Genomic DNA, 14,142 nt, shown 5'->3' on the forward strand with positions numbered 1-14,142 from the left:
AACTTGTATTTATAATAATTTTTTACAATAATTATAATATTCATGCGTCGATTGTGTAAATAATCACAAAACATATTAGTTCTTTAGTCATAAATCTGGCCTTGACTTATTATAAGAATCCGAACCTTCAGAGCAATGTTACTCCGTAACAGGTGTATATAACAGACATTAATTTTAAGTAGAATTAATTAAAAAGAAAATTTAATAATGTTAGAATTTTAAACATATTTAACTTTAAAGTGAATAAACCAAAAAGAAAATTAAAAAACGTGAGAATTTTAACAAAATTAACCTTAATTATTAAGATTTGAATTATCCATTTTCCCGGCTGTGCTTTAGGAATTAGTTGATACTGTTCTTGTATTTTGTTTACAATTTTCGTTTAATTGTTTATGGAGGAAGTAATCTATACCTAAAATTATTCTTATTAACTTATAAGTTATGTATAATCAGATTTATTAATTTTGTGTTAACTATTCAGTTAAAAAAAACCGTAAAAAATATATATATTGTTTAAAAATCATTTTCATTTGAATAATTAGTAAGGCGGTGCTTCGCCTCAAAGCACACGCTGTATTAAAATAATTTATTATTGCCATTGTTCATGGCGAATGAATTATTAATATAATATGAATTATCACAGTATTAGCATTGATCAATGGTATTAGTTATTACGTACTTTACCTCCCCATCTTTTTTACAGTTGAATATTTTTAAACAACTATAGTTAAATATTATAATAGCTACTGCTTAACCACGTGTGGTAAAAGTGAAATTTATATCCATACTTAATATACGAACATAAGTGATGCTTGATAAACAATATAACACCTGTTATGTGACACAATACGAAATGATAAATGTATCTATGTATACTCGTGTATTATTTACTTACGAATTGTGATCATGCAAAATTTTGTAAAACGTATAGTTAAATTTCTAAGTCTAAGTCAAAATAAAGAATAGTATCGGAGTCTGAGTTCTAAAGAGTTCTTCTAGAGTTCTTATTAAGAGTACTAATAATAAAGTATTAAATTAGTAATAATGAAATTGAAATTAGAAGATTTAAAGCTAAAGAACGGTTGATAATTTATTTTGTTTAATATTTTTTTCTCTCAAACCGCTTGATTTTAAACTATCGAATAGTGTGTATTGACATATAGTTATTACTTATTAGTATGGAACTGATCCGTCGATTGTAAAATGCACCTTGCTCTTATCGTTTATGGAAAAGTTATAAGTAAATTTAAGTATAATGAATTACTATAATATGTATCATATAGTAGTCTGTTCGGTATAACTTGACGTGTAATTTAATTTTAAAACCAGTTGTTAGTCGATTATTTAACACACGCATGTAAATAATATTAGTATGAATGCCGTTAATGACGTTGAGATTCACTTAAAAAATACCATTATTTTTATTTTGATGTACCAAATGTTGATAATTAAGTCAATTTAAATAGTTGTTATACCAGAATATGAAAATACTCATTTTTGTGACTTCTGACCACATATTATCATGCAATTGTGCCATTAGAATGGTTTCATTAAGCGTACTAGCTTTTACACCATACAACTATTATATATTTATTGATATCACGTACCTACTTATATTTTTGGAGTTCGTAGTAGGTATACGTTTATAAGCTCGTGCCTAAGTTATAACACAGGCTCATAAGTCGTAAATGTATATGTATATGGTTATATATGTATACATATAATAATTCAGAATCTCAATAAATTAAAAAAATTAAAAAATACATATAATAATTCATATCATTAATTGACACTTTTTAATATTTGAAAACTAGTCATACAAGTCATTTTGATGATATAGTTGATGTACAAGTCATGTAATAAATGCTTTGAATAGACAGACATAATTAAATTTACTGGTATTAAAGACTGTAATATATTGCTGTCTATAATACTATTGTACATTACAATGGATGCAGCATAACCTTGAAAATGTGTGTACGCAGTTGAAAAATTGTAAATATACTTAAATGAGAAGTCCAATTTTCATGATGACAGCCATAGGAGGACCTGAATTACTATTTCAGAGAGGGGGCTTAGCCCCTCCACATCAAATTAAGTGATGGTGAAATTAACTATACTCACTCGCCAATACTAATATTAAATATATTTTTTTCCCATAAGAGTCAACAACTATTTAACTCCTTCATTTCTAATTTGGAATAAAGTTTAAGATTGTTTACCTACGTCCTACTTCTTTTCAACGGACAAAAATGTTAAATGACTCGGACAATAGTGAAGAAAAAAAATGTATCATTTTGTTTCATAGTGTATTTTTATACTGCAATTATTGCAACTTTGTTGAAGGTTTTTTGAAAAAGTCCAACAGTTTTACTGCAAAACGCTTTTCTTTGTACAATTTTCCAGCGTACACATGCTCCTGAACTAAACATAAACGTTGAAATAATTTACTATAACGAGTAATTCAAATTACTTACTTTACTTTCCAAGGTTAATTATCAGGCGTGTAAGGAGGGGGGTGTTACAGTTGTTGTAACACCCCGCGTCAGCCGTGTTATTAATTCAATTTGTTTTTGTTTCGATTCCACATTCCTACATAATTGATCGTACTATTCAGTAAATCAATAAATTATAAATACCATAGACATTAATACGGGATAATATGAATTTGCCACAGTCAATGGAACTAGCTCATGATGTTCTGAGGCCTGAGGAGGGCAACAGAGTCACTACGTACACAAGCCAAAGAGGAAATCAAACAAATTTTATTTTATATTTTTATAACCTAACTGTTATAACTGCTACGCAGAACAAGTTTTTCTTAGTCCTTGGCTCTTTCAGACAAAAATCTATTTTGAGTTGGTTTATTTTTGATAAGGTTTTTTTTCAATATTTCTTAAACAAAATAGATTTGATACAATTTTAATAATCCACTAACGCTCATCACTAAGAATATCCTACAGATTTATCAATATGTGTTTTAATTCTAAAACTACTCGAAATATGTATAAAACAAGATTTACGCGACTAGTTTTTATACTTAAATATAGGTGTTTTGTCTTCTATGTACCGCTCTTAAGTAAAAACCCTAAATTAACCCACACATGCGTACTTTTATACAGGTAATTAATATTTTTACAAATTAGTTATAAAGCGCAGTTTAAATTTACAGGGTGTAATAATAAGTTTAAAACAACTATACCCGTTTGAATACTTTTAGAACCTGGTTTTCAAACTAATAATTGAATAACTGCATAATAAAAATCTGTGGCTTGGAGCAAGAAGGGCAAATGTCAATTTTGTGCATAAACGAGTTAGTCCGCTAATTGCAATAATTGAATCATTCTTTATATACTGTGAAAAAATCACACTCTGAGTCCAAAAAATGAATTACTCATGAAGAGTTTGATAAAAAAAATTAACATAGAGCCTAATGGAAAATAAAAACTTCAAAGCTCATTTTCCGAAAGTTGCAAAGAGTGACATTGGCCCTTCTTGCTCCAACCCACAGAAATAAAATCCTAGTTGTCATATTAGTGCGGCTCTGTTAAACTTTCAAATTAGTTGTCCTTGTTTTAAAAATTACTAGCATGTCTTACACATTTGTTTAAGTCAAATACTGATTCATCGTAACTAATGTCACTTAAATTATATTAATTATTAGCTATACATCACATTGCCCACTGCGGGCTAACTTTAAGTTAGCTACAACACCGTACCTTTATTCAAGCCTGAAGGTCATAGTTTTATTGGGAAGTTAAATTTTAAATAATTTGAGGTGCGCACGTACTTTGGCAGATTATTTCTGAATTAAAAAAAAAAGTGTTTTCCGTATTCACATCACACATGGTCGTAATAATAGGGTCTATATAATATGTACTAATATATTAGGTATATATATAATATATAAATAAAAGACTGACAAAGGGGCACATACATTTTTTTTAAGAAGTGTCATAAGTCATAACGGTACCCAATACCCATCTCTTAATACACATATAGCAGTAAGCTAGATAGGGCATGTCTGAAAAACAGAGGACTTCCTTGTATATTAGTCACAGTGCAGCATCTAAACATTACTTAAAAAAAACAATTCACCTCGACCACGTCATTTGCACGAAGTGGTTTTAGTTCGAAGTATGAAAAATCAGCAAATTGATTGGGGAATCTTCCTTATTAACAAGGGAAAAAGTGAATGTATTCAATTTTCAACCTCATAAATTACCGTAACTGAATACGATTCCACTTTATTTTTCTAGTATAATTTTAATTGTATACAGATATAGCTTACATTTATTTACACACATATATAATAATAGGTAACCTACCTATATAATATACAATGCATTCGTACGTTAATTTGATGTTGGTACGAGTTGTGTATATGACCATGAATATTAAATATTTCATTATGTGTTTCTAGTATTATGTAATAATACTAGAATTTTATTTATGCACATAAAATAACGTAAAACTAAAAGTATTATAAAAGAAAATTTAGTTAAAAGAAAAAAAGTTAGGAAGGTATCAATGTTCTAACAGTATTTTTTAGCTTCGATGTGAAGCTGAGAAGGCATTGTTTTTACTATGATGTGTTTTTTTTTCATTTTTGTGTCGGGACCCACGATATCTCGTAAGCCGCTGAACCGATTTCTTCGTGTAGTAACTTTATAGATCAGAAATCATACCTGTAATGTACTATAATAACCTTCCCCATCAAAATCGAGAAAAAAAATTTACAAATTTTTCAACTTAAAATTACGATACTCTATAACTTTTTTAAAAATAGTCGAAAAAGTTCCAAATTTATATGAATTGTTCTTAAAACATAGTACTATCGATAAACATTAACAAACCAAAAAAATATCATAAACCCTTTTCCCTAGAAGGGATGGAATTTTTTTCTTTATTTTACTTTTTCAAGCAGTTTTAAAGATTTAGATCTGAAAATTAGACCGAAGGTAAATCTACAATAGAACTATAACATATACAATTTTTTCAAAAATCAGTAGTCAAATTTTTTTTTAATTTAGGAAAAACACCAAAAATAGGGTAAATTTACACTTTGGCCGTAGTCTGTTTCTAGGTTGCTATGTGTGAGTGAATCAACAGTCAACGGGTAATGAAAATATTTTCATTATATTGTTAATTACGATATATAGGTAACTATGACACTACATTTTTATAGACAGACGATCAATCCTTATCGTATCCACCCTGCACAAGACTAAATATTAAATTTTAAGTACATTATTGCTGGTCCCACGATATCTTCTAAACCGCTATAACTGGTTTGAACATACTATCCACAAATTCGCATCGAAGCGTTTATTTAAAAGTGATTTAATGACTTTTAGTTATAAAAAAATCTGTAAACCTGTGACCTCTCCGTCCCCACTATGTCTCCACCCCACTGTACTGGCTTTTTTTAAAATTAAAAGTAAATTTTATTCCTGATTTTAAAAACATTTTGATTTGATATTTTCTAAATGTCGTAAAATCAGATTTTGCTCAACCGTGCCTCACAGTTTTAATATAAAAAAAAACATGTTTAAATGATGCTAAAAAATGTTTTAAAATGTTAAAAAAATATTTAAAACTTTTAAAATAATGTTTAATTTTTGTTTATAGTCATGCTTAATAAGAAAGAACAGATTTTTTTAGTATCAAAACGAATTTTATAACAACAAAATTGCCATTTTTAAAAAGTGACTTTCTTGGTTTTTCCCTGTACTCTTCAATTACAGAAATTATACTTTACTTACATAATATAATGGATTAGAAAAAAAAACCTAGGGGATTTTAGAGCTTACCATTATTATTTTTACGTTACACATTCATGTGTATTTAATAACACTGCATTGGAAAGTGTCTTCAAAAATTTAACATTGCACGAAATGTACAAATCGTGTTTATTAGAAAAAAAAGGTGTTTTGGTGTCTTACAATTTGTTTTGATGTATTGCAATTTTACACATTTTTTACCTTTTTTAAATACGTTATTGTTTTCTGTTTTTTTCCTGTATCTAATCTTTATATAGAGTAAAAGCACCCATTATATAATTAAAAGAGAACAATATTCCGGAGAGCAAGACGGTGCGTTTTTAAAAAAAAAATTCATTTTTTGAAAAGTTACAGTCATTTTAAAATGTTAAAATAGTCGTTATTTCTAAACTATGTATTGAGCGTTATACTTGGAAAAATGAAAAAAACGCACCGTCTTGCTCTCCGGAATATTGTTTTCTTCAAATTTTATATTAGGTGCTTTTACTCTAAAACCAAAATTAAGTGAGCGAGTTATTTTCAGTCTGCTTAAATAAGTAGAGATAAAGAAACATTTTTAAATCGCTTTCAAGGATGCTGTGATAGTCCAAAAAATTAATTAACTACCAAAATAGTGTCCTAGTTATTGAACTAATATTTACACATCAAAGTTTAAGCTTTAAATTAAGATTTTGTACAAAATTGCCTATACTTTACTCCTTAAAAATGGACGGTGTGACGCCCACGTAAGTACCCCAGATTTTTAAGAGGACGGTTGTTTTCTCAGGTTTCATATTATTTAGTTAAGGAAAGAAATTCATACATATTATTTATGATAAAATTATCTGTGTTCCATCATCCGTATTTTTTCGATATACCTAATACACAACCAACGCTATATCATTTTAAAAAAAGTCCTTTCTTAATTAATTAATTATTCATTAACTGGTTAAAATATTTAAAAAAAAGGCGATGGTAGAACACAGACAATGTTGTCTATATTATGTAAAAATTTGGTTTCTTAGTTTTGATTATAGCCTTTCTAAAATTAATCAGGCGGGTTTTTTGAAGAAGATAACGGGTGTGTGACGTCCTCTTAAGATTAAAAATAAGTTTTGATTTTTGATATCCTGTTGACCTGTTTTAAACATTTTAGTTTTAGAACTTTAAAATCCGAATAAATAATTAGCCTATAATAATAATAATAATAAATAGGTATACCAAGTTACTATGGTTCCAATTTAACGTTGTGCTGAAATCTAGTAGTGTATTTGTACAAAAGTGTAGGTAACAACAAACAGTAGATTGCAGATCATACAACGCTAATATACAACCACGGCTATAGATAAACGGTTTCACATCCGCTTATACCTCGCAATATTCGATCGGCGGCTACAAGAGTTCTTATCTAAAAGTATGAAAAGTGAGATACTACTAGCGCCCCTTGTGGATAAATCTTGAATCTTATTTATCTTTCACTGATGATCCTTGTTATGTCGCTGTTATATGATAACAGCCGGTTTATCAGTGGAGAGATCCACGACTTATCCATGAGGAGCGCTACGAGTCTCTGACTTTTTCATAGTATAGCTCGATATGCAACCGCCATCCAGTCTATCTACAGCGGCCTAGTAATGTGTTCTGGATAGTAAAACAATATTGCAAACATGACGGTTAGAAAATATACAATATTTTTTATCTCACTCGTCGGTTAGTTGGTTACGCTGTTTATTTGTTATGAGAAGATAACGTTTTCTTGTGATTTGAATTTTAATTTCATCTTTCTTTCCAGTTCGGTTAAATTTGCAATTTTGTATTTTACATAATTTGAATTATTCCCTAATTACTCGTGTGTATGAATATCACATAACAACCCACCATTATTAAAAAAAAAAAATTTGTATTCATTATATTATAACTATCATCAATAATTCGTTTGCATTTAATTTGAAAGTAAGTATAATATTATAAATAAAAATACATTTTTTTTTTTAATAAACTTACAAACTTATTTTGATAATTAAATACGTATAAACTCAAATATAACAAAAAATGTTTATTATTTTAAAACTTATAATTTATGATTAATTTTCATTGCAAGTTGAACATATTATTTCTAAGTAAATTTGACTTATAACTTCTTTACATTTATTACATCTCTGTGAATATTTATTATTTTTGGTGCTTGCACTAAGTGCCATCTTTTTCTGTTTTTACTGTCTCTGTCGTCATTTGGCACGGGTTGACATTCTGTTTGTTTTTCTATGCCATGTTTAGATAGAAACAACCACATTTTTTGTCGTTGACTACAGTATGCAAGTTTTTGCCCTTTCAATATTTTCAGTTATCAATGAATTTACGGAAAGATATTTAAAAAAAAAAACACCTGCACTTGCGTCAGGTCATCTAACGTTACCCAAATACTTAAAATAATATCAACCATTCTAATTGTCGATAAAATGTTTGTGATTAGTATTATTAGGCATAAATATAATGGATAATTAATGCAAATGAGTAAATAGTATTATTTTCGTATTTTATATACATAAGGTTTATCTAATTTTATTGTAAAATTAAGAAATATTTTTGTAGAGTTGTAATCATGAGGAAGGCGTCTTGTGGTAGACGGTCATCTGCTGCTGGCCGTAATACATTTGGTGGCTCTACATTTGGAAGACAAAGTTCATTTGATGGCAGTGATATAAGGTATTATTTTATATTAACTCATGAAATAATGATTGAAATTAAAAACTAGCGTGTACTGATATAGTTATTAGGAATTACAATTTAAAGAATAAGTCATAATTAACTAATAATAAAAATTTGTTTCAAAAATAGAATAACTCGTAGAGAAAGCCGTGGCGTAGAAAAAAAATCCAGTATGCTCCTAAAACCAGGTTTTTCAGCGAAAAAATCTGTTTCGTCAGATAATCTTGCTGCTCATGATCCTAAGCAATGGTCATCTACTGTTAAAAAACCATCAACTGCATCGAGACACACTATAGTTCGTTCAACTAATTCAATGAATATGACAGGTGTCAATCTTGTTGCATCTACTCCATGTGTTACTCCAGGCTACAACCCAAATTTACCTGGCATTAACTCTAGTTACAAGTAAATAATTTTGATGTTAGTGAGTTTTTTTCTAATTTTTAATTAATTCAATTATTTTAGAAATCGTAGATTGAGTACTGAATCACGCTACAGTAGTTATGGAGTAGTGAAAAATAGAAAAGAAGTGCGTCCATTAACTGAAAAAGATTTTCAACAAGCAGCGATACAAAAGGTAGGTCTTAGCTCTTTTATTTTCTATTATTAGTAAAATATCATGTCAAATAAACTAGTTAATTATGAGTTTATGAATTCATAAGAAATAATATTTTATTCTCGTGGTGAGAAACAGGGTTTCAAAATTAATTTTGGACCTAGTGCCAAGATTCATTTTCAAGCTCCATGTATAATAGTTTTAAAAGTTATATTTCTTTATTTGTTCTGGAGCGAATTCTTCTAAACAATCTGTTCCTCTATTTGTTCTGGAATGTATCCCTTTTTTTATTTATATATTAAAAAATATAAATATAAATATATAAAAATATATTTATACAGTATGATAAATTTACTTAAGACACTCATTTTCTCATAAAATAAATGCAACTTTGTCGATTTTCTTTTTGGAGACACTTCAGTTGGTGTTAATTTACAACATTAGACAATATTCATATTTTTATCTTTTTTTCCAGAGCTCAATTAATTAGTATTAGGACGGAAGGTGGATCGCTGTAGAGTAATGTGCGCTTATAAAAATAGTACTACACTCCACTCGTGCTCCTGTCCTAAATTTAATAACTTATTAAGTAATTAAGTAATTATGTAATTATCCAAAACTGTTTATTGACCAGTCATAATTGCCATCTTTATGCTATACCATTTAAGTTTTAAAAGTTAATAGAGCCCTAGAAAATTTAAAACAAGGTAAATACTTATATTATTTATTTATAATTATAATGTTTTCATCATTTTCCTCACTGATCACGTGAATTTTATATCATATTTGCTCGAGTGTTTTAAACATTTAAACATTATGTTTAATTAAAATTTTATGTATTTACATATTTTACTTATGTTATTTATAATAACTGAAATGTTAATCAAGTAAGTATTTTTCAGTGACAAATATAGCAATAGAATTTTAAAAGTATTCTTTCCGATAAAATGGAGAATAAGACACATTTAAGCATAATAATTCTTAAACTGATTTAAAACGCCATCATTTATAAATTTATATTATTCTTTTAATTTTAATGACAGATTCAGAATTACTTTTTGACAGCTCCTAATGCTAGTCATATTCTAAATAATGGTAACATGCGTCCAATGACCACCACTATGTTTACCGATATGTGTGAATATTTGCTACATAAACTAGATCGAAATCAGGTTCTTAACAAAACAAAATACATGGAAGAGCTTCCAAAGATTATGAAAAAATATTATTACAAAGGAAAAGTTGACAAATCTTGGCTGATTACAGGTAATTTTATACTAATTTTTTAAGCAATTTTCATTTATATCTTCACATAGGTATTTCAGAACACATTTAAGCTGATTTTTGTATATTTTAAAGTATAATTTTAAATAAAAACCACTCATCTGTTCATAAATTAAAACGCTCACAATGTTGTTATTTTAAATCATTATTTATTATTTTTTTTTTTTTTAGTAAATGCAAGTCATTCATTTCCTCAAGTTGTTGGCTTGCTTCTTTGGTTAGTAGAGCTGTGTGAAACTCAAAATCGATTTAATGTTATGGAAACTTTATACCCTTCAATAATTGATCCTGATGAAGTGGAAGATGAAGATTATGAGCAAACTGTAGAATTCAAGGTTGGTATTAATTGTATTTATAAGATGTGTGGATAGATTAAGTATCTATAAACGTTGATTTTCCAGATGTATTTACCATTTCTGTTAAACTCGTATCAAGTTGAAACTAGAGAAATAAAGAAACCAGCAGATATAGAGTTCCTTCAAAAACAAGAAGATCTTCTATTAGAAAATTATAGTTCGTATTAAATTTAAAGCATTTAACGCATTCATATTAATAAAATTGTATATGTTGTAGAGAATACACTTGGTGTTGATGAACAAGAATTACACAAATTGGAAGCTGAAGTGGCCGAATACCAAGCGGAACTAGCTTCACTCGTTGACACTACTGAAGAGAGAAAATTAGAAGTAAATAGGATTATTAATTTAATTTCATTTGGTAGTTTACTAATAAATTAATTATATTTAAGTAATTTATTAATTGGTTATTATATCGTAATAATAGGAAATGAAAGCTATGAAAATGGCTATTCAAAAAGATATTGTATCAACAAAGAAATATGTAAAAGACCTACAGATTTGTATTGGTGAAGTACAAGAATACATTACAAAAAAAAATGATGAAAGAGTTTTTCAAGGTAATAATTTAATTGTTGTTGCTAAAAAAACAGTGATTAATAAATTAATATAGTAATTACATGTATATTATAGATATATTTATCACAATGTTATATATTAATTCATGCAAATTTAAGTTAATAATGGTAAACTGTTTAATTTATTATTAATTTTTTTTTAGAGAGAGAAATTGAAAATCTTAAAAAGGAATTGGATGTGGTTAAAGGTTGTATTAATGGGCAACAAATTACTCAAGAAGATAAAAAAATTATCGAAGCAGAAATGATTAATTTAAAAAACGATATACAATATGAAGAAGAATGTTTATCAAAATTTTCAAATATTGTTTATAGTGAAGATTTGAATGTGGTAAAAGTGCGAATGGAGGTTAGTCTTTTTTACTATTTTCATTGTTCTTTTACACACTGTTAAAATGTAGCTATCAGCTAATATTTTTAATAAAGGATTTATCACAAAAACTGAAATAGTTAATGAAATCCATAATGATTATGTTTAAATTTTAGCTGGACAAACTGTTTGTTGCGTACAATGCATTAGTAGCTGAAAATATGGTTGTTTTACCGGAATTGGAAAATGCAATAGCCGACAAAAATGTTTTGGTCTTTCATGTAAGAGAATCTCTGAAAGAAGTTGATGAAATTCTAAAAAGCTTAAAGAACAAAATTTCAGAGCGATACAAAGCCATTGAACAAAAATCTAAAGCTGTTAATATCGAGCTTGAAACGGTAAACAAAATTTTAAGTTATGAAATTTTAAAATTGTACTTATGTTTTATTGAATTTCTTGTTTAGGTTCAAATAGAGCATAAAAATATAACAAAAACGCTGGAAAAACTACTTCCAGAGTTTGACGAAGACAAAAAAAAGTTATCGGAACTTACCGATCGTCGATTTGAAGTGAGTGAATAATTATTATCATTATAAGTTTTTAATAATACAATTCAAATTATCTTTTTTTAACACATATATAAAGTTTCAAGAAAAAAAATGACAATTTAAAAGGTTATAACTTATAAATGTATTATTCATATGATAGGTATTACTTCAATCTTTAATAAGAAATGTTCAAATTCGTTAATTTTTCCACTTAAATCACTAAACCGATTTTGATAAAATAAAAAAAGCTAGATTTTTGAATCTACAGAGCTCTTTTAAATGACTAGAATTCTGTTTGGATGCAATGGTAACGTCTGGTAATTGCCTAGGGCAAGACGCTGATCAAAACTATTACAGTTCAATCCTCGGCCGTGATTTTTAACTTTTTGCTTTGTTTTCAACCAGTTATTATCAATTTTTATCTAGACCATTTAATTAATTTTGTTTAAATAAAAACTAAAAAGTTCCCTAAAACATTATGTATATTTTTGCCCAAGTTTAACTCAAGTCAAAACCTCTACTTCCTGAGGCTGTATTTTTATGTTTACAATAAAGTGTAAAATACAAATTTTAATTTAACTAAAAAAAACACTGTTAAAAAGTTCTAAAAATAAAAAAGTTGCTTAATACATTAAAATTTGTTTTAAATGTGTTAGAATATGTAAATTGAATGTTGCGGCTGTTGGTTGCTCTAATTTGTATCTTCTGTTATAAACATCAAAATAAGCAAAAGAGAACAAGAAACCGACGACTGCAACATTCAATTTCACATTCTACCACATTTTAAAGAAATTAAAGTGTATTAACCAACTTTTTAATTTTTAGATTTTTTACAGTAGGAGAAGGGGTTTAATTAAATTCAAATTTTCGTTTTATAATTATAATACAATCTAGGCGAAGAAAGAATTAGAAAAGAAATTAGCCAATATTCAAGCAGAAATAAAAAGTATCCATATTGATGAAACAGAAATCGAAGCTATTAAAGAGAAGAAAGATAACTCAATGAAAATGTAAGTCTTTTTCCAAACAACTTTAATTTAAAATATGACCGTTTTGTTAAAGTCTTGCAGAGATGGAAGAGGAAAGAGAGTACATTAAAATGAAAACAACTATGAGTATACAAGAGCATGTTGACCAACTTAAAGATCTTGAACTATATGTTAAGGTTTGTTTTGTTAAATTATTTAATAGTAATAAGTACAATAAAGTTTACTAGCTAATTGTTTGGCTGGCTTAATTTAAAAAAGAAAACGATTGAAATATTATAATTTATTTATAATTTTTAGGATTATTATTCAGAACTCCAAGAGAAAATGTCAAAAATCAAAGAAGAAGTATTCTCGAGGAAATAATATAAATTCGGTTTTACTTTAATTATCTTTATCATTGAAAAAGTGAATTCTAAAGACATTTTAATTATATGGTTAATATTAATTTACCTTTTAATTTTTGTTTACAAATATTTTACTCAATTATTTTAATACAAATTAATTTTTTTTAAACTTGTTCTCGTGTAAATATTATAACAAAATAGTAATACTTAATATTATATTAAGTATAGTATGGGGATATTTATTTTCTTATACAAGTTTATTTATTAAGCCTTTACTTGTAAGTTAGAAATGTAAGCGATTATTATGTTTTAATATTGATATTTTTTAATAAGTAAATTTAAACCAAGTTTATTCTAAACATATTTATGCTTAAAATAACACAATCTGAAAGACGTAAATGTCATCTTACTATTTGTTTAAACGGTGATTTTTCGCCTGTGAAATTAGCACAATTATGTATTATTTTATTAACTGATGTAGTAGTATATGAACAATATAGTTGGGAGTATTATTGGAAATTCAGAAACATGATTTGAGTTAAATTAACTACTTATTCAATAGCTCTGTATTTTTGTTACTTTTCAATGAAACAGAATTAAAGTGCTTAACATTAGTAACAGGAGTTAAAAAATTAGGATTTAAAAAAAAATAATAAATCCAATTTTTGTAATTTCAAAAATCGATTAATAATATGTTAAAAAGGAA

At 27.2% G+C, this 14,142-nt stretch overlaps 1 protein-coding gene across 1 annotated transcript; it reads left to right on the top strand.

The window, feature by feature from the left end:
* The first annotated feature begins 7,524 nt into the window (after nt 1-7,524).
* Nucleotides 7,525-13,726, top strand: LOC126845683 (kinetochore protein NDC80 homolog). The gene is made up of 15 exons (XM_050584498.1): nt 7,525-7,715; nt 8,355-8,468; nt 8,601-8,876; nt 8,937-9,048; nt 10,071-10,293; nt 10,483-10,646; nt 10,713-10,824; nt 10,885-10,997; nt 11,095-11,227; nt 11,389-11,594; nt 11,732-11,953; nt 12,020-12,124; nt 12,998-13,113; nt 13,166-13,268; nt 13,390-13,726. The coding sequence occupies exons 2-15, from the start codon at nt 8,365-8,367 to the stop codon at nt 13,453-13,455; spliced, it is 2,055 nt and encodes a 684-aa protein (XP_050440455.1). The 5' UTR covers nt 7,525-7,715; nt 8,355-8,364; the 3' UTR covers nt 13,456-13,726.
* The last annotated feature ends 416 nt before the right edge of the window (nt 13,727-14,142 follow it).

This window comes from Adelges cooleyi, unplaced genomic scaffold, assembly GCF_023614345.1.
Source record: "Adelges cooleyi isolate 19-005CV unplaced genomic scaffold, UGA_ACOO_1.1 ACOO_flye_CR_arks_rails_tigmint_CR_PRNA_8, whole genome shotgun sequence".
NCBI classification, from domain to species: Eukaryota; Metazoa; Arthropoda; class Insecta; order Hemiptera; family Adelgidae; genus Adelges; species Adelges cooleyi.

Bases quoted from the DNA above. Each gene is read 5' to 3' on its own strand.
- LOC126845683 (XM_050584498.1), top strand. From the start codon at position 8,365: ATGAGGAAGGCGTCTTGTGGTAGACGGTCATCTGCTGCTGGCCGTAAT. The intron at 8,877-8,936 runs GTAAATAATTTT...CAATTATTTTAG, and splicing joins GGCATTAACTCTAGTTACAA to AAATCGTAGATTGAGTACTG. The intron at 10,294-10,482 runs GTAATTTTATAC...TTTTTTTTTTAG, and splicing joins CAAATCTTGGCTGATTACAG to TAAATGCAAGTCATTCATTT.